At 44.8% G+C, this 21,073-nt stretch overlaps 1 protein-coding gene across 2 annotated transcripts in view; it reads right to left on the reverse strand.

Moving 5' to 3' along the window:
• Positions 1-21,073, reverse strand: part of CACNA1D (calcium voltage-gated channel subunit alpha1 D) — a 1,282,477-nt gene that overhangs the window by 458,644 nt on the left and 802,760 nt on the right. For both annotated transcript variants that reach the window (XM_086939145.1, XM_086939146.1), the window contains exons 26-27: positions 12,138-12,284; positions 11,277-11,478 (exon numbers count right to left, since the gene is read on the reverse strand). In XM_086939145.1, coding sequence (XP_086795271.1) covers positions 11,277-11,478; positions 12,138-12,284 — 349 coding nt within the window. The remainder of the gene's footprint in view (positions 1-11,276; positions 11,479-12,137; positions 12,285-21,073) is intronic.

Raw genomic sequence — 21,073 nt, forward strand, 5'->3', positions numbered from 1 at the left:
TAAAAGAAAAAAACATTAAGCAATGTGAGTGTACTTTTGAACAAAAATGTATTTATTGATTTACTGCAGTGATTTTATAAAGTGTGGGGCCGCAGAGCTATTGACAGAGTAGCTGTCCCTTCTCAATGGACATGCTGGTAAAACATGATTTAGTTACATGTGACAATGTGATTCTGCTACGGCCCCTTGATATGGGAGACTACATTTCAATGTGGTACAAATAAAATACAGGTGGAACAATAGCACTTGCTTTATTCAAATAAAAGATAGTTCAGTGCTGAGGCAGAGTAACGTAACAGAAAAGTAAGCAAACTAGACATGAGTGGGGCATTAAACCACAGACTATTTGGACCACCGGAAAACATAGATACCCGCACATTGGTGTGTTTGCATCATGGGCCATAAGGGAGATCTAGGAGCATACAGGGAATATACAAATGCTAGTTCAGGCTAATTTTCAATCTTAGCAGGTGCGGCTGTAAGGAGGAGTGGTGCAGCTCAGCAGAGACCCTATTCCTCTGGAACAAATGAAGTAGCTGAAAAGAATAAGCAAACCCGCGAGGCAGGGCACTGAGGCAAGGGGAGGCAAGGAGATTTTGGTTACAAGGGTACGTGGAGGACATTTCTGTATAGAATTTGTAGCAGATGTTGGGAGGTAGGTAGTGTATGATTTAAAATACCAAAATAAGTAGTCTGTATAGCCCTATTACTTACTGACAACCAGCTGACTTGGTGACAATTGTGAGTTGTTTGGGGAATTCTTAAAAGATTACAGAGAATTATTGTAGCAAAGTTTAAACTTTATCCAATGGCAGAAAAGGGAATTGACATAACTATACTAGGTGGTGTTCAAGCGTTCTAGTGTGTTTACCTTGTTGAAGGGGATGTGAGAAAATGTTTTGCAAATGTTAAATACTTGGTACCTGGCTGCTGTAACTGTCGATATAATAATCGATTCCATATTAAAGGTATGGTTGTAAAATACATCGCCTTTTCTGGTTAAGATATAGGAGGAGACATTGTCAGTGGGAACTAGAATAGGATTTGGATGATGCATAGGTTTAGAATTAGAAGAAAAGGCAAATGATTTTTGGACTAAACCAAGATAAGCATAAGAGGTCAGGTAGTCATTTCATTTCATTTCAGAAATCTTTTTTCAGTTTGCATAGTATAACCATAAAAGCGACAATAAACAAGAAATATACATGCGATTACATAAAATCATAAAATACAAAATTATTATTATTTACTGGTGGCATATTTATCTAAGCATTCATTTCCAAGCAATAGATAGCACTTGAAGGGAAACATTATTATTAAATATTTAAAAAAGTATGGATGGCAACTATTTCATTAAACATTGTACTAAAACAGTATCCTAGCTAAAAATGTTTATCAAGAATTTTTACTAAAGTGACATGTGCATAAAGAGAGCTCAAATTTATAGCAGTACAATGCATGATATGCATAATCATATTCTCATGCAAAGTGACAAAGGCAAGTGAAAAGCCGATATTAGCTGTAATGTTGGAGTAAAAAACTCGACTTAATACCCCGACTATATACACAGTCGAGGCTACCAGAAAAGATCTAGTAGAGGACGAGGTATGGCGAACTTTTACCCAAATCTGGGTCAATGGTGGCCTCCAGCTCCTTGGGGCTACCAACAACCACGGATGGGTTTACCCCCGATGGGCTATCAGATGCCCAGCTTTCCACCTCATCCACAATTTTATCATGATCAGTCTTTTTTATGGCAGGGCCGAGGCAGAAATCGAGGGAAAAGGAGAGGACAACAGGGAGTACATTGGGCACCAGAGACCACTCCTTCACACACCGATACCCGACCAGGTCAACAACAGACGAGCACGTCGAGGACAGGGACAGCGACCTAGTCGTAAACCTTAGTACTCGGACACTCGCAGCAGACGAGAAATCTGTTCTGAATAAGGGGCTAGGTTTTGTCCCGACGAACATATGTGATCCCTTCACTTTGAGACGTGAACTCGAGAACTTCTATAGGAAGATACGTCTCCATATTTTCTTTAACACCAATCAAGAGACAGTTGACAATGAGGAACTGACAGATAGCAACACAGGTCTTAGACCGAAATCCATTTTTACACCTTTGAGCCATCAAGTTCCAGCACGGGTTATTGCTTTTGAACAAGCGGTAACCCATGATATCCAGAACCTCAGTCAATGTAAACACAAACCTTATCATAACATCACGAGAGCTGAAAAAGCAGCTCTTTCAGGTCTGGCTAAAGACACATCCTTGACAGTTAAACCTGCTGACAAGGATGGATCAATTGTGCTCCTGGATACAGAGGTCTATCGAGCAGAGTGTATGAGGCAGCTCAATGACACTAGAGCTTATCGCCGCCTCACTGAAGACCCTTACAACCAGGATTGCACACGAAATTAAAAACCTGATTGAAGAAGCATCAGGTGAAGGTTGGATTACGCCTCAAGAAGCGAGATACTTGGTCACGACTCATCCTGTAACACCTTACTTTTACTGCCTACCCAAGGTACATAAAGAAAAAAGGCCACCACCAGGACGCCACATTATCTCGGGAATAGGCTCACTTCTGGAGCCTCTGTCCACGTTTGTGGATTTTTTCTTAAAACCAATCGTATCTGAAACTCCAACATATTTGAAAGATACTGGTGATGTCCTGAGATTATTGGCAACAGTGGAATTCGACGTCACGACTAACCTATTGAGTCTTTATATACATGCATTCCACAACAAGAGACGTTGGAATGTATCAGGAGTCTCCTTGAATCAAGGCAATTGAACACCATTACCCCAGTAGGGTTCATCATGGAATGTGCCAGGTTGGCCATGACGGAAATTTTTTTCCGATACGAGGACAAACTGTTTTTCATGTCTCTGGAACCTCTATGGGGAGTGTTTTCGCCCCGAGTCTTGCGAATTTATACATGCATCAATTTGAGCAAGATCACGTCCTTCACCACAGCAACCCATATCTCCATCAGGTGTTGCTGTGGAGAAGATATATTGATGACGTGATATGCATCTGGAGGGGTTCTACCAATGACGCTGAATCGTTCCACAACTGGCTCAACTCACGAAATCAATATCTTAATTTCACTATGGAATCAAGTAAAGAAAAACTTCCATTTTTAGATATTTTGATCTTTCCAGGATCAGGAGGCTTGCAAAGTGAACTTTATCCATTCCTGAGAGTCAGAAGGAATTGTTCTTCCAAGACTTTATTCCAACAACATGCAAAAGAACTGTCGACACAGTTAAGGGAACGACATTATCCTAATCATTTGGTTGTACGTGCCTGCAAAAGAGCGTCTTACAACGATCGGGAAGTGCTCATTGAACCCCTGAACAGAACAACCACTGTAGATCGCATGACCATGGTACACACTTTCAACACCCTTTCTAATGGAGTCAAGAAAATTGTCCTGAGACACTGGAAAATATTGAATACAGTATCAGGAGATGTTCCACGCCCCCTGTTCGCCTTTAAAAGAGGCCCTAGTATCAGAGACAGTCTTGTCCATACTAGACCAAGATACCATCGAAAAGAAGTCATCAACACTCTCTGGAACACAGAACCAGTACGCGGTCACTATCCATGTGGAGGGTGCGCCGTCTGTCCACAAACATGCAAAACCCTGACAATAGATATAGGGACTGGCAGACCTTGGCGCTTGAATAACCACACTAATTGTAATTCAGAAAAGTTGATCTATATGATCACATGTCCGTGCAAGCTGGTGTACATCGGACATACTACCAGGAAGATCAAGCTCCATATAAGCGAGCATAAAAGCACCATCCGGTGCAACAAACAATCTACTCGTTTGACTAATCATTTTTTGGAGCTTAAACATAAAGCAGACAAACTTAAATGGGTAGTACTGGAACAAACTTTTATTCCCCCACATGTGACTGATGTTTCACGCTTTTTGTTCATTAAGGAACAGCGTTGGATTTTTAAACTTAGGACGGATGTCCAGGGGTTAAATGATAATATACCTTGGGTGTCTATTTGAAAGTCAAGGAATTCAGTTACAACACCAAAAACATCACATTAAGAAGCACATTACATTTTGCCAGAACAAGGCTCTGTGCCCTTGGAATATACACCCCATTCAAGATTAGCACAGAAACCAATATTTGAAAAATACCCCTGATGGCTTTTGCCCTATACAGTTTTTCTATTATCAACTCTTAATTATTAAATCTGTATAGGAGTTATGTTACTTCGCATTGTTAATAAATTAGTGGTTAGATCAAATTTCCACCATCTTCAGTTTACAAGTAGATTCTTCAAACACAATCCACATTACTCTATATGGAGGATTGATCTCCACAATAATATTATTTTACCAGCATATGCGTCAGGATTCATATCTCCGAACACCTTGCAACATGGGGCTAATTCTCATGACAACTATCCAATCACATTGGCTGTTCGGACATTGTAGCGTACTGATCGAGCATGCGCTTAGCCAGGACATTGATTCCTGCGACATAATGTCTGATTTACGCGCATGCCCAGAACTGTTCTGGCCTGGGCCGCACCATGATTGACTGTCCCGGAATAAACACTAAGCTTTGCAGAATATAGCGTTCCTGCGCATGCGCGAGGGATCGACGAGTGCCTCGCGTCATGCGAAGTAAATACAAAGCTCCGCTTTGAAGAAAACAGCGTTTCTACGCATGCGCGAGGGAATGACAACAGCCCCGAATGATGCGCGTTGTGTATTGCCGCGCCTTGACCTACAGGTGTTTAGAATTGTTTAGAATTGGCCAGCGCCTATCCAATCAGTGGGCGTATATAAGCGCACTTCCTTCCGTCAGTCGGTACCTCCCCTTCGGTTCAGGCACACTCCTGGAGGTACCGACGGACAGGTAAGGAAACTATGATACTGGGTACTTGCTTGTAGATTTATACCCTAGAACCGCCCCAGTTCCTCCTTGGTAGCTCCAATTACGCTAGTTTCAATAAACTGGTGGAGTTTGAGAGCCCTTAAGTTGACAGCATTTTATAACATTGGTGGTAGTCGACACTTAGACTCCCAAGATGTTTAGATATTTCCATATTCTTAGTTTCTGAACCCCTTAATTTTGGAAATGTGATATGAAGTGGGTAGATGGGGTAACAACAACATCCTTAGTAGAATGGAGCCCTCTCAGTATAGCACATCGTGTTTGTATGACCTTATGGGCTTGATTTGAACAACCAAGTTTTTTAGTTTCTTTTTTGTAAATTTAATACATATTGGGATAGTGACAGCTATCATGTCCTGAAATTGTCCTTCTCCATATGTCAAATAGAGCGGGCCTCTTTTATCCGAGCTGTTGCCGGGTGAGGTGAGGCTTACTTCCCACATAAAGCTGGGTAAGTACATCTTAGACTTATTATTTTGTATATATACAGATTATCTGGATGTGACTTCATATTAAGCACAGTTCTTTATTTTGGTCGTTATAGAAATAACTGGCCCATTTAGTAAATGAATGCCACTAATTTTGTTCACACACTGATATATATTTTGTTGTCCCTTTGTTGTCACAAAATTGTTCCCTTTTCTTGATGTTTGCAGGAAAGGATTGCGCGTTACATGGTTATTAACCAAGATACGGTAGGGTGGTTCATTGAGCCACACAACTCCACTCTTTATAAACCATGTTATATATATTCTTTTTGATTACTTTCTCACACTAATAATGGTGGTTGTTGCAGTAGCTGATATTCCAGCCTGGCCCTGAAGAATGCCGGTAAACTGATACCCTTACGGCAGAAACATGTTGGCCTAGATTGTATATGCTTACTGTACAGTGATATTTTCACACTGTCATCACACCTTCTTTTACTTGACGTCCGGGAGATACCAATAAACATATTTTTCTACCCTGACCGTCATTTTAATCACCGTCACTTATCTTTATGAGCACTGCACCCTATCAGTACCACTCTCAGTGAGGATCCATCTCTTTTCAGCATAAGGATCTACTGGTACCAAGCAAAGACTATTGGGCTTGGCCATATAAGAACCTGCTGATAAAGTCCTAGATGACGATGTTCCGCCATATGGGTGGGCTGATAGGACTTCTTTACAACTGATGGTCCTACACCGTTAGTCGTGATAGTGGTGTGTAAGTTTCCTTGTGGCCACTTCTTTTTCTCAACTTTCAAGACCTTCAAGTTTTTTTTGTTGTGGTTGTAAACTAGCATATACTTATCCCAGAATACCAGTTGCAAGTTGTCACAAAACTATTGATTTCCTGGCTGCTCTGCATTTTAATATAAATAGTACAACCCGGAAACAAATATCTGTATTCTCAAGAGCACATAATAAATTAGTTCATTGCATCCACTGTTTTATGTACATTATATTTCAAAAAAATAGACTTCAGATAAAATTTCCTAAAGGAGGAATAACATTTGCAAAATATTAAAAAATGACAACAACTCTGGTTGGAAATATTGTCACAAGGACATTTCATGGAAGACCTTTCTCCTATTTCTGGGAAGGATACTAAATGATGGGCGGTCCCCAACCTCAGGCGTGTCAAAACAAAACGGTGTGAGGATCTTGACAACTCCGTTAAGTATACCTGGAACCCATTTTTGAGTCCTTGGGCTAGTAACTGGAAAATATTGTTTCCGTTCTAATGTGCTTGCTCTTTTTACACCCTGTTTTTCCATTTAAGCACCCCTTTTCAGTCACAGGTGGCCCATCAGAATGATGACATTCAGTCACTTGAAATTAGTGACTGTTTATATTTGAAACCACTGCTTGCTGGTGTTATGACTTCAAGTCTCACAGCTCAGTAAGCTGATGGAATAAATCTGTGGCTATTGTTATTAAAAAATAATTAAACCTTCAATAAACCTGAAAACGGCATATTTTGCAAAAAGACGGACAACTGCCTGAGAATGGCATAACTAAATTAGCATTTTTAGGCTCCCCAACAGTACATTAGTGCATTAGGTCCCTTTGAAGTTGCATGTCAATTCTCTGCTATGCTGCTTCAGGCTATCTATCCTCTCCAGGCTATCTATCCTATCACCTTTATCATTATCTACCAGCGTGGCTGAGCTCTTTTCTCCATTTTGCCCTACGTCTTCCCCCTTTGTTATATGTCCAATCCCATTCTGCATGTCCTGTCCTCAGCTTACCTAGTTTCCACTTCTCTTCATTACCTTTCATTCCTGAATGGCCTTTTTCATTTGTTTGCTGTCCATCAGGATTATGAATTCATAAGTTTGACTTTGCTAGTTTTCACAAGAAATCATCCATTAATTATGGACTCTATTTGCATTTGTTCATTTGAGATAGAAACATCCATTAGGATTGAGAACTCAATATTAATTTACTAGCGAAGCCAGTGGATTCACATCTGATATAAATCATTTATTGTTCTTATGACAATTATTACATTAAGTTTTTGATTAGAAACAGCACACAATTGTTGAAGTTTACAGGAAAACCATGATATAAACAAACTTGCTTTCATGTTACAGTGACCAACCACTGCACTGTATGTAATCAGAACCACAAAAGGTTTATGAGTAATATTGAAGGCACTCTTTTAGCAAACTATATACAATAACTCATAGTGCTCTTCACTGTCACCATACCCAGATCAACTGTAATTACATTGCAGCTCAAGTGAAATATTGAATTTCATGCAAAAATAGAGAGTGGAAATCCAGAGTGCATCAATTGGTGTATCAGATATAATATTAGCAGTTAATTTTCATTCTCAATACCACAACATACTAAAGGTCTTCCTTTGCCTTTAGATATAAATGTTCCTGCAGTACAGATCAAGCCTCCCTGTGTACTCAGACAATGTGACAATATCCACTGCCTCTGTTTCACTCTCTCGAGCATTCTCCTTTCCCTAGATCTAATACTAACGTACATGTTGTTAGTATAAGGTGGTTGTGGGTACGTAGATGCGTGGAAGCTATCATCGCTCCTGTTGTGTCTGAATTTCAAGGTTAGTGCATCTTGACAGCTTCAAAATAAAGGAGTAATGTTGTTTACTAAGAGTTTGTAAAGTTTGTTATACATATCATCTGGGCTGGGTTCTTTTGCATAGGGGGTGTAGTAATCACGCCTATAACTTCTGATACAGATGCTGGCTCACCAAGTATCTGTTTAAGAACACTCTCTAGTATGGGCAGGACCATTTCCTGGAGATAATGATCCACAGTGTTTAGCCAATGCCTGGTTACATATGTCAAAATAAACCTAAGAATAGTATGGTGGAAGACCTACAGAATTTGGGCAGTATAAGTTGTAGTATGATTATCTAATCTCTTCAAGTTTTTCATTAGGGTCTTACTTTCACGCTCTTTTACTATTTGCCAAGGTAGTTGCAATGATTTTTCATTTCCTTCAAAAACAAAAACAGGTACATGTCTGGCCTTGATTTGCCAACAAATGTAATTGACTAGAAAGAAAATATCCTGCCAGCTATCTTAGTTTCAGATTGCTTTGCCATGTTCTATTTGTAAATAGCAGCTTGCTAATTGAGGGAATCTTAATTAGCCTCAAATATTAGCTTTTAAGTTCCCCCAACCTAGACGGATGGGGAGGGAGGGACTCCCTACCTTGTTACTCACGAATCCTCACATTTAATTGATAGATAATCTGTTAATCACTGCAATTATTAAGGTCAAAGATGGACTTAGAGAATTTTCCAATTTTAGGAGGACTAGAGCCTCCGTTAAACTAAGAGGACAGAAAAGTGATTGGATTGCACCATTCATTGTATTGCAAAATACACAGCTGAGGAACGTGCTAATCATGTTAGGAATACATCTGTTGTGTAGCAATGCTGATACGAAATGGAGAAAAAAGTATAGCTCCTGGATTGCAACTTGTCTGGCTTCCAAATACTATTTAGTCCTAGTGCCTCCACAAAGCAAGTAATGCTCTTTCTAGTCCTACATGGCTTTGTCTTATAGTTATGGTTAGATGCATCTAATTTAGGATTTAGAATGAAGGTAAAATCACCCATGATTATCAAGGAGTCAGGACAGATGAACAAGTTACTTTCCTTCATTAACACTCTCTCTGGTGGATAATCCAACAGCAGATTCATCACTTTGAAAATACCCCAGGTGCCAGACTGAAGCCGTGAAATTCTTCCAGCTAGGACTCAGACAGTGATGGAGCAAGGAATGATACAGGTAACATACCTGCGTGCTGAGATTGGCTTCTTAAAATTTCTCATTCCGTTCCCTCAAATGTGGATCATTGTAAACAAACTGTAGGCAGCAGTGTGCCAGACTCTAGTTTGAGACCTTACCACCATGTGTAGATGTTCATCACACCAAACAGGTAGGAGGTAGGGAATGTCAGATAGCGTAAACAAAGGTAAGTAACTTGTTTTTCTGATGGACACTTCTAACCGCAGTCTTCTAGCAAATAGAATAAATACCGCAACAGTATCTACCAAAGGTTGAAGAACAAAGTGGTAAAAAAATGGCCCTTGCATTTACCATATCATCAATGATGTCATATGTAAGGTTATAAGCAGTAAATGTGGGATGCAAGAATTTCGGGGCTTTTTAGCTTTGGTTTGTGACAATACCCTCACTTTAACTCTGGCTTTCTTCAGTGAAATCCTGAGGTTTTTTTTAATGTGTACTAAGAACTTCCAATCAAAGCTAACCATAACTTCATCTAACCTTATTTTTTTAAATCAATTTCTGGTGGTTTTCGATCATATGCCACATCCAACAGTCTTTGCACGGAACCTCCTATTTACGACCGACCTCCATAGCGCGTAACCTGTACCCAACCATCCACCGGGGACAAACCCCGGCAGCACAAGGGCTTTGGCATTCGTAGTTGGCAGTCACTGAATACCTGTATAGCTGGCAGTACTATAGCAAAGTATACATTATATATACATCTGCAGTTGAAGGAAAGAGGAAAGAATAAGGGTGAGGTTAAGTAATGAAAGACATGGAGATCACTTAAACCTCTGCATGGTGATAAGAAACTGTTTGGGACAGAGTTGCTGGCCCACAATGAGGCAGTGATTGCACAGAATACAATTGGGTATTCTGCTGAGCAGAGTGGCAAGGCAAGTGCTTGATATTGTGGGCATGATGGAGTCAAAGCCAATCCCTCCCAGTAGCCCTAGCAGTTGGATCATCCCCTTGACTCAGGCTAATGATGGTGAAAAGGGGTCAGGCTAAGGGGATGCAGGTATGAGGAAACAGAAAGAGAGAGCGAGAGACTGGTACAGCATGGTCGTTGGCAGATCCTGAGTGGTTTCTTAGGCACAACGTATCAAGTCAGAAGTATTAGGATTAGGCCTCCACCCGGTGAAGGCAGTAGGCAGACTGTAACTAGCCCTCGTTGTACCAGGAAACAAACACAGTTGCGAAATATGAAGACCACTGTTGCACCATAAGGCAAGGAGGCTGGATGGGAAATACAAACTCTACAAAAGGTAAGCAAGAAGGTCATAAGGAACAGCAGGAAAGGGAATAAGGGAATTGAGGGAACTAGGCAGGGGGAAAACAACAAAAATGAAAGAACAAGTCAAGCCAAGTGTGAATTAATGCGAATTGCAAGGAGTCACATCAACCACTGTTGCCAGAGAAGTGAGCTCAGTGTGAGTCAGGCCTAAATACTCTAACAGACACTATTGGCTATAAAACGTTGCAGCGAATGATGGTTCTCTAGTGGCTGGGGCTGCAACGCTGACATACGAAAATTTGTCAAACGGTGTAATTTTTATTGACCTGCGTGCCATCTCTTCCAGGTTTACCTTCTCCAATGCCACACTGTGTCCCATGACTTGACAGGTTTTGACTTTCATAAGTCTTGGTAAGGCAGCTGTCTGGGACACCATTTTGTAGCGGTGCCAAATTTCTGAAAAAGGTCAGATAATTGCGTCTTTCAGTGTCTGGGGAATGCTCCAGATGGCACAAGTATATTTTTCCTGGGATGCTGTAAATATTTGCATTGTTCCTGGGGTTAGGATATTATTGTGAGTGGGACTTAAACTCTTCCAAGTTGTAACCTCCCATATTGATCATGTGTGTGGAATCAGTACCTTACCTGAAAGCGGCTAAGCAAGGTGAGCGACATTACAGGTGTTTCAGCCGCTGTAATTTTTACCTGTTTATATCTTTTTTCATTTAGTAACTGAAAATCTCTGTCATTCTCTTTAGAGACAAAAACAACATGACTAAATAAATGTAGAAAATAAAATGCTAAAAGGAACAAAATGAAGGACATTTCACCTGGTTTTTATCCAGCTCACAGTTCTTATATTCTTTTTCTCCTTGTTCCTGAAATGTGACAATGACGAAACCAACGAAGATGTTCATCATGAAAAATGCAATGATGATGATGTAGATGATGAAGAAGATAGATATCTCCACTCTGTTGTTATAGATTGGACCGACATTCTCTCCGTTGGAGTCTATGGCTTTGTAAAGTAGTCTAGAAATGCAGAAAACACACAATTCAAACACATAGGCAACCAACTAGCTACATGTCGCTTATTTATAAAATATATATATATGTTTAAAGTCTACGCATACAAAATGAATCTGCAGAATGAATATAGTTGAGCACTCTTGATTGCCATTATTGCTCTTTGACAGCTGGTATAGTAGGAGTCAAGGATAAAAAGGCCTAAATGGCTAAATTTGAAATTAGGCCTTATTCAGAGTTTGCTGACATTTAATAGCGCCAGCCGCGGACTTCTAAGCAGCGCTTTGGGCACCGGCTCTCAATATTTCACAAATTAAACACTGGAAAGCACCATTAAGTCAAACGTAAAAACAGACTGGTATTGCGACATATTTTTGAGGAATGACTTGCGTGCTTTTAGTGGAAAGAGCATTGCATCTGTAGTTCCATACAGTCTCTGTGCTTTTGAAATTAGAGTTTCGCATCCTTTGAATGGAAGGCAGACATCTGTAAACAGAGGCTATTTCGAAAAAAAACTAACGGAAGGCAGTTTCCGCAGAGGACATTTTGCACGCTCCATGCAGTTGGTGCGACCTAACTCAAAGCAACACAGTTTCAGCGCATGCGTTACATGTATGCAGTAGTATAGTACAAGAAAACAACAGATCGAACACTTGTTTACTCACGCGGGCCAGCCCTCGAAGGTGGAGACAGTGAAGAGAGCCATCATGGCGGAAAGGACGTGGTCGAAATTAAAATCACTGTTGCGCCAGACTCGTTCTTTCAGCGAAGGGTTGGTATAATCTCCATCCTTATAAACTATATACGTCCCCCTGCAGAAAACAAACCATCACTGATCACTTTGCAAATATGCCCGAGGTACTTTTTTCAAGATAAAGATTAAAAAAAGAAACAAATAATCAGACTGAGGTCAAAAGAGTGTATATTCTTGGCTGGATGATGACAAAAGCAATAGACCGTGGCTACCAGGAGTGTGAATGGATGCAAAGGTTGTTCAGCATCCACCAGGACTCAGCCATAGAATATCAGAGGCTCTTGAGTGATAGCAGTTCAGAGATAAGGTACCCACTAATAGTGTGGAGATGGGCTTTCGATGAGCAAAAACTCCCTTGGCTCCACTTAGGGCTAATCGGTAATCCCTAATTCTATTATTGACCGTTGAGAGCAGACCCTCCGCCCCACACATCAAGCGCAGTTGGATATGTAATGCACTATCATATGCTTGGATCAAGAAGCAGTGGGAGTTCATTTAATAGGGGAATGTCAGAGTGTCAACCCATACAGATGTGGCATGTGACATCACTTGCAACAGAATACAGACACATTGTCTGTAAATTGTAAATGCATAAGCAACCACGTCGTCTTCACTGGAACAAGTGTAGCTAGAAGGTGCAGTGAAATCCAGAATGATATGAGGCACAGCGCTACACTATTGAAATTAGCAGAGATAATTCACTTAGATGCAATAGCAAAAATTGAATAGGGTCTGGTCAATGCACCCTTATTGAAATCTGATAGACTGGTGATCTTTTGAATCCAAAATATGTGCCTGTTGTCTAGTGGAAACCAAGCAAACTCGAGGTAAATCATTTGAGGATACAAATACCTATAAACAATAAATATAGTACGCTTCATATCCTTTCCAAAGAGGGTGTAATGCCAGACAAGGAAGCTGACTAAATGCTCCACAACAGGTGGAACACTTTTAATGAATACCCAAAAAAATCTGGTCCAGACGCTACATAGTGTAACAAAAAGGGAGAAATATAATAATACATTTCTGACTTTGAGACATATATATTTGCATTGCTAAAATGTTATTTTTAAAGGAGGAACAAATAGTTGCAAGCACCATTTTGCACCACAAGGTCCTTTTAAAAATCATACTTAGCCCATTTTCCTGATTCAAAAAAGATGTAAAATATAATAAGTTGTTGGTATTATATATAACTTTTTTATAGAGCGCAGTCACTAAAACTGCATTCTACTATCCTCACATATTAAGTGCCCAAGGCATTTAAAAAAAGAAAAGTTATTATTTCTAGTCTGAAAATCACCAACGAGTAGCCAAGCAATAATGACACAGGCAGAGAGTTCCAAAAGAGGGAACCCATTCTAGCAAAGTATTGTTGAACCTGCCACTGTAGAAATTTGTAAATGAAGGGGGTCCTTACGCTGTTTTAGACAAGACCTTTCACTAATTTCTTGGCCAGTTAATCAAACAATCAATCAATCAGAAATGTGTAAAGCGCACTACTTACCCGTGAGGGTCTCAAGGCGCTAGGAGGGAGGGGGACCTGCGCTACTGCGCGAAGAGCCAGGTCTTGAGGAGTCTTCTGAAGGCGAGTAGGTCTTCGGTCTGCCGTAGGTAGGTAGGTAAGGTGTTCCAGGTCTTGGCGGCGAGGTAGGAGAAGGATCTACCGCCGGAAGTTGTTCATTGGATGCGGAGGACGGCGGCGAGGGCAACGCATGCAGAGCGGAGCTGGCGGGTGGGGGTGTGGAAGCTGAGTCTGCTGTTGAGGTAGGCTGGTCCGGCGTTGTGGAGTGCTTTGTGTGCGTGGGTGAGGAGTTTGAAAGTGATCCTCTTGACAATGGGGAGCCAGTGTAGGTTTTTCAGGTGGGGTGATGTGACTGCGGCGAGGGACGTTGACGATCAGTCGGGCGGAGGCATTTTGGATGCGCTGTAGTCGTTGTAGGTGTTTGGCTGGGATTCCGGCGTAGAGTGCGTGGCCATAGTACAGTCTGCTACTGACGAGGGCCTGTGTCACCGATCATCTTGTTTCGGTCCGAATCCACTTGTAGATCCTGCGGAGCATGCGGAGGGTGTTGTAGCAGGAGGAGGAGACGGCGTTGACCTGTTTGGACATGGAGAGGGAGGAGTCGAGGATGAATCCTAGGTTGCCTGCATGGTCGGTGGGTGTCGGTGCTGTTCCCAGAGTGGTCGGCCACCAGGAGTCATCCCAGGCCGCGGGGTTGGGTCCGAGGATGAGGGCCTCCGTCTTGTCTGAGTTCAATTTCAGACGGCTGCTCCTCATCCAGTCAGCGATGGCCTTCATTTCGTCGTGGATGTTGGTTTTGGCGGTGTGTGGGTCCTTGGTGAGGGAGAGGATGAGCTGAGTGTCGTCCGCGTAGGTGATGATGTTGAGGTTGTGGTGGCGGGCCACTTGTGCAAGGGGGGCCATGTAGATGTTGAACAGCATCGGGCTGAGAGAGGAGCCCTGGGGGACGCCGCAGATGATGTTGGTGGCTTCGGATCGGAAAGGTGGGAGGCGGACCCTCTGGGATCTGCCGGAGAGGAAGGATGTGGTCCAGTCAAGGGCCTTCTCTTGGAAACCGGCTTCTTGGAGGCGTGTTTTTAGAGTGTGATGGCAGACCGTGTCGATGGCGCCCGATAGGTCCAGGAGGATGAGGGCTGATGTCTCGCCATTGTCTAGTTGGCGCCTGATGTCGTCTGTGGCGGCGATGATGGCTGTTTTAGTGCTGTGGTTTCGTATGAATCCGGATTGAGACGGGTCCAGGATGTTGTTGTCTTTGAGGTGGCGGGTCAGTTGTATGTTGACGATTTTCTCAATGACCTTTGCCGGGAACGGGAGCAGGGAGATGGGCCTGAAGTTCTTGAGGTCGTTGGGGTCCGCCTTGGGCTTTTTGAGGAGGGCGTTGATTTTGGCGTGCTTCCAGCTTTGCGAGAATGTCGCTGTTTCGAAGAAGATGTTGATGACCTTCTGTAGTTGGGGTGTGATGGCTGCGTCTGCCTTGTTGAATATGTGGTGTGGGCACGGGTCTGTCGAAGAACCTGAGCAGATGGAGTTCATGACCTTGCGCGTCTGGTCATCGCTGACGCTGGACCAGGAGGTCATTGCAAACAAAACAGGTGATGGACCGAATGTGGATCAATGTCACACATTCAACCCAGTCAAAAGATCTGGGCCCAAATCCATCATTTTTTTGCACTCCACACCACCCTGGGTTAGACAATGGCGATATGCAAATCAGCTCTGACCCTGTGCCCCATGGGAACAGTCCAGTCCGAACTACAAAAGCCATGTCCTTCCCAGAACGGAATCAAGCATCCGAGGACCGGACCGGTTTCGAGGTAACACCTCTCATCAGCCCGGCTAGCTTGACTCCAGTGGTGTGGAGTGCCTGGGACCCACGTCTGAGCATCCCCAGCGCACTTATGGCGGTATTGCAAACAAAACAGGTGATGGACCGAATGTGGATCAACGTCACACATTCAACCCAGTCAAAAGATCTGGGCCCAAATCCATCGTTTTTTTGCACTCCACACCACCCTGGGTTAGACAATGGCGATATGCAAATCAGCTCTGACCCTGTGCCCCATGGGAACAGTCCAGTCCGAACTACAAAAGCCATGTCCTTCCCAGAACAGAATCAAGCATCCGAGGACCGGACCGGTTTCGAGGTAACACCTCTCATCAGCCCGGCTAGCTTGACTCCAGTGGTGTGGAGTGCCTGGGACTCACGTCTGAGCATCCCCAGCGCACTTATGGCGGTATTGCAAACAAAACAGGTGATGGACCGAATGTGGATCAATGTCACACATTCAACCCAGTCAAAAGATCTGGGCCCAAATCCATCGTTTTTTTGCACTCCACACCACCCTGGGTTAGACAATGGCGATATGCAAATCAGCTCTGACCCTGTGCCCCATGGGAACAGTCCAGTCCGAACTACAAAAGCCATGTCCTTCCCAGAACGGAATCAAGCATCCGAGGACCGGACCGGTTTCGAGGTAACACCTCTCATCAGCCCGGCTAGCTTGACTCCAGTGGTGTGGAGTGCCTGGGACCCACGTCTGAGCATCCCCAGCGCACTTATGGCGGTATTGCAAACAAAACAGGTGATGGACCGAATGTGGATCAATGTCACACATTCAACCCAGTCAAAAGATCTGGGCCCAAATCCATCGTTTTTTTGCACTCCACACCACCCTGGGTTAGACAATGGCGATATGCAAATCAGCTCTGACCCTGTGCCCCATGGGAACAGTCCAGTCCGAACTACAAAAGCCATATCCTTCCCAGAACGGAATCAAGCATCCGAGGACCGGACCGGTTTCGAGGTAACACCTCTCATCAGCCCGGCTAGCTTGACTCCAGTGGTGTGGAGTGCCTGGGACCCACGTCTGAGCATCCCCAGCGCACTTATGGCGGTATTGCAAACAAAACAGGTGATGGACCGAATGTGGATCAATGTCACACATTCAACCCAGTCAAAAGATCTGGGCCCAAATCCATCGTTTTTTTGCACTCCACACCACCCTGGGTTAGACAATGGCGATATGCAAATCAGCTCTGACCCTGTGCCCCATGGGAACAGTCCAGTCCGAACTACAAAAGCCATGTCCTTCCCAGAACAGAATCAAGCATCCGAGGACCGGACCGGTTTCGAGGTAACACCTCTCATCAGCCCGGCTAGCTTGACTCCAGTGGTGTGGAGTGCCTGGGACCCACGTCTGAGCATCCCCAGCGCACTCATGGCAGTATTGCAAACAAAACAGGTGATGGACCGAATGTGGATCAATGTCACACATTCAACCCAGTCAAAAGATCTGGGCCCAAATCCATCGTTTTTTTGCACTCCACACCACCCTGGGTTAGACAATGGCGATATGCAAATCAGCTCTGACCCTGTGCCCCATGGGAACAGTCCAGTCCGAACTACAAAAGCCATGTCCTTCCCAGAACGGAATCAAGCATCCGAGGACCGGACCGGTTTCGAGGTAACACCTCTCATCAGCCCGGCTAGCTTGACTCCAGTGGTGTGGAGTGCCTGGAACCCACGTCTGAGCATCCCCAGCGCACTTATGGCGGTATTGCAAACAAAACAGGTGATGGACCGAATGTGGATCAATGTCACACATTCAACCCAGTCAAAAGATCTGGGCCCAAATCCATCGTTTTTTTGCACTCCACACCACCCTGGGTTAGACAATGGCGATATGCAAATCAGCTCTGACCCTGTGCCCCATGGGAACAGTCCAGTCCGAAGTACAAAAGCCATGTCCTTCCCAGAACGGAATCAAGCATCCGAGGACCGGACCGGTTTCGAGGTAACACCTCTCATCAGCCCGGCTAGCTTGACTCCAGTGGTGTGGAGTGCCTGGGACCCACGTCTGAGCATCCCCAGCGCACTTATGGCGGTATTGCAAACAAAACAGGTGATGGACCGAATGTGGATCAATGTCACACATTCAACCCAGTCAAAAGATCTGGGCCCAAATCCATCGTTTTTTTGCACTCCACACCACCCTGGGTTAGACAATGGCGATATGCAAATCAGCTCTGACCCTGTGCCCCATGGGAACAGTCCAGTCCGAGCTACAAAAGCCATGTCCTTCCCAGAACGGAATCAAGCATCCGAGGACCGGACCGGTTTCGAGGTAACACCTCTCATCAGCCCGGCTAGCTTGACTCCAGTGGTGTGGAGTGCCTGGGCCCACGTCTGAGCATCCCCAGCGCACTTATGGAGGTATTGCAAACAAAACAGGTGATGGACCGAATGTGGATCAATGTCACACATTCAACCCAGTCAAAAGATCTGGGCCCAAATCCATCGTTTTTTTGCACTCCACACCACCCTGGGTTAGACAATGGCGATATGCAAATCAGCTCTGACCCTGTGCCCCATGGGAACAGTCCAGTCCGAACTACAAAAGCCATGTCCTTCCCAGAACGGAATCAAGCATCCGAGGACCGGACCGGTTTCGAGGTAACACCTCTCATCAGCCCGGCTAGCTTGACTCCAGTGGTGTGGAGTGCCTGGGACCCATGCTGAGCATCCCCAGCGCACTTATGGCGGTATTGCAAACAAAACAGGTGATGGACCGAATGTGGATCAATGTCACACATTCAACCCAGTCAAAAGATCTGGGCCCAAATCCATCGTTTTTTTGCACTCCACACCACCCTGGATTAGACAATGACGATATGCAAATCAGCTCTGACCCTGTGCCCCATGGGAACAGTCCAGTCCGAACTACAAAAGCCATGTCCTTCCCAGAACGGAATCAAGCATCCGAGGACCGGACCGGTTTCGAGGTAACACCTCTCAACAGCCCGGCTAGCTTGACTCCAGTGGTGTGGAGTGCCTGGGACCCACGTCTGAGCATCCCCAGCGCACTTATGGCGGTATTACAAACAAAACAGGTGATGGACCGAATGTGGATCAATGTCACACATTCAACCCAGTCAAAAGATCTGGGCCCAAATCCATCGTTTTTTTGCACTCCACACCACCCTGGGTTAGACAATGGCGATATGCAAATCAGCTCTGACCCTGTGCCCCATGGGAAAAGTCCAGTCCGAACTACAAAAGCCATGTCCTTCCCAGAACGGAATCAAGCATCCGAGGACCGGACCGGTTTCGAGGTAACACCTCTCATCAGCCCGGCTAGCTTGACTCCAGTGGTGTGGAGTGCCTGGAACCCACGACTGAGCATCCCCAGCGCACTTATGGCGGTATTGCAAACAAAACAGGTGATGGACCGAATGTGGATCAATGTGTATTGAAGCTGTCGTGGATGTCAGCGATCTTGCGGTGGAAGAAGATGGCCAGGGAGTCGCAGAGTTCTAGTGAAGGCGAGATGTCGTTGGCATTGGCGCTGGGGTTGAAGAGTTCTTTGCTGTCGTGTGCGTTGTTATCCAGGCGGTCTTTGAAGGAGGACCTCTTGGCTGATCTGATGAGGTGGTGGTGTCTGCGGGTGGCATCCTTGTGGGCTGTGTGGTTGTCCGGTGTACGTTCGTGGAGCCATTTCTTCTCCAGTTTCCGGCATGTACTCTTCGAGGCCAGGAGCTCGTCGGTGAACCAGGTGGCTCTCTTGCTGGCGTGGCTGTTGGGGGGTTTCTTCAGAGGGGCGAGTGTGTTGGCACAATCGGCAATCCACTGTCTGAGGTTGGGGACTGCGGCGTCTGGATTGGTGGGGTCGGTGGGTGGGTTCTGGGAAAGGGTGGTGATCAGCTGGTCTTAGGTGACTTTGCTCCAGCAGCGACGAGGCAGGTTTTGGGTGCGGTGGTGCGTGGTTGGTCTTTTGAAGTTGAATTGGATGCAGCGGTGGTCGGTCCAGTGGGGTTCAGTGGTGTGGTCGAAGGTGACGTGGGTGCTTGTGGCGAAGACTGCATCTAGCGTGTGGCCGGTGACGTGGGTGGGTGTTGTGACGAGTTGTCTGAAGCCGAGGTTGGCGAGGTTGTCGATCAGCGTGGTGCAGTTGGCGTCGTTGTTGTTCTCGAGGTGGAAGTTCAGATCCCCAAGGAGGATGTAGTCCGTGGAGGCGAGTGCGTGGGTGCTGGCGAGGTCGGCGATGGAGTCACTGAAGTGGGCCCGCTATCCGGGGGGTCTGAGGACGAGCGTTCCTCTGAGGGTGGTGTTGAGGTCGGTGTGGATCCGGAAGGGCATGTGTTTGGCGGTGTTGAGGGTGTCATCTGCGTGGGTGGTGACCTTGAGGGTGGACTTGTGAACGATGGCAATTCCTCCTCCGATGCCGTTGGTGCAGTCTCTGGGGGTGATCTTGTAGCCGTCTGAAATGGCAATGGCGATGTCTGGTGCAGAGGAATCGTTCCATCACGTCTCGGTCAGGAAGATGGGTGCCTAAGTACAGAGGGCTTTGTAGTCCGCACTACCCAGTTCAAATAAGGCCAAAAATACCAGTGGCAACCAATGCACAGATCTCAAAATTAGGGTGTGTAACTTGGGCCATGAGCAAAAAAGCCACCTCAAGCTAGTGCTCCTTCGGGCCAATTAGCGGAATTTGAGAGCCTGACATGTATCAGTAGCTCTGACAAATAAACAAAATTAAGGAGTATACCCGTGACACAGAGCACTGTCTACGTGTTATTTTTAGGAAGCAAAGAGCAAAGCAGCAGTCGGTGAGCAGCTCTACGCAGTAAGTACCCGGGTGAATCACGGGAGTCCCCTTTTCTTTTTGCCCACTCTTGAACCACATTTATGGGAAACTTTTGACTCTGTCCTGCCTTATTCCATCCAGATCGTGTACAGAGCCACACACCGGGACCCCGACTCCCATGAGGCACTCTAATAATAATAATAATAATAATAATAATAATAATAATAATCCACATTTGTAAAGCGCACAATCACCCGTAAGGGTCTCTAGGCGCTGGGGGCCGTCGGGAAGATTAAGCAAGCTATTGCCCAGAGTCACATGGTTCTGGGCTAATCTGTCGCCGGTGCTGGAGATCGAACCGTGATCCCCAGATTCCGGAGTCAGTCGCCCTAGCCGCGGCCCCACACCTCTTCCACTAATACCGCATTTTAAGTAAGACCTCTCCTTTCCACGAACCAGATTCTTTTTGCAACGCATCTGTGATTTCGGCAGTATTACATCCTCTGTGCACACACTTCACTGAATGATAGTGTGCAATATCAACCACGAATGAGTTATGGTTGTGTAACTAATTAATTGTAATCCCCAAGGTATTTCCCGTGGCACATGCACCAGAGCTTTTGCGTACCATTTTTTCTCATGGAGTGTGTGCACACCCACTTCTAATGTGCATAGTGGGTATGTTTTATACTCAGGTGACTATATCTGTCACAATTGACTACGGGAGTACTTCAGGTG

Source organism: Lissotriton vulgaris, chromosome 9 (assembly GCF_964263255.1).
Source record: "Lissotriton vulgaris chromosome 9, aLisVul1.2, whole genome shotgun sequence".
Lineage (NCBI taxonomy): Eukaryota > Metazoa > Chordata > Amphibia > Caudata > Salamandridae > Lissotriton > Lissotriton vulgaris.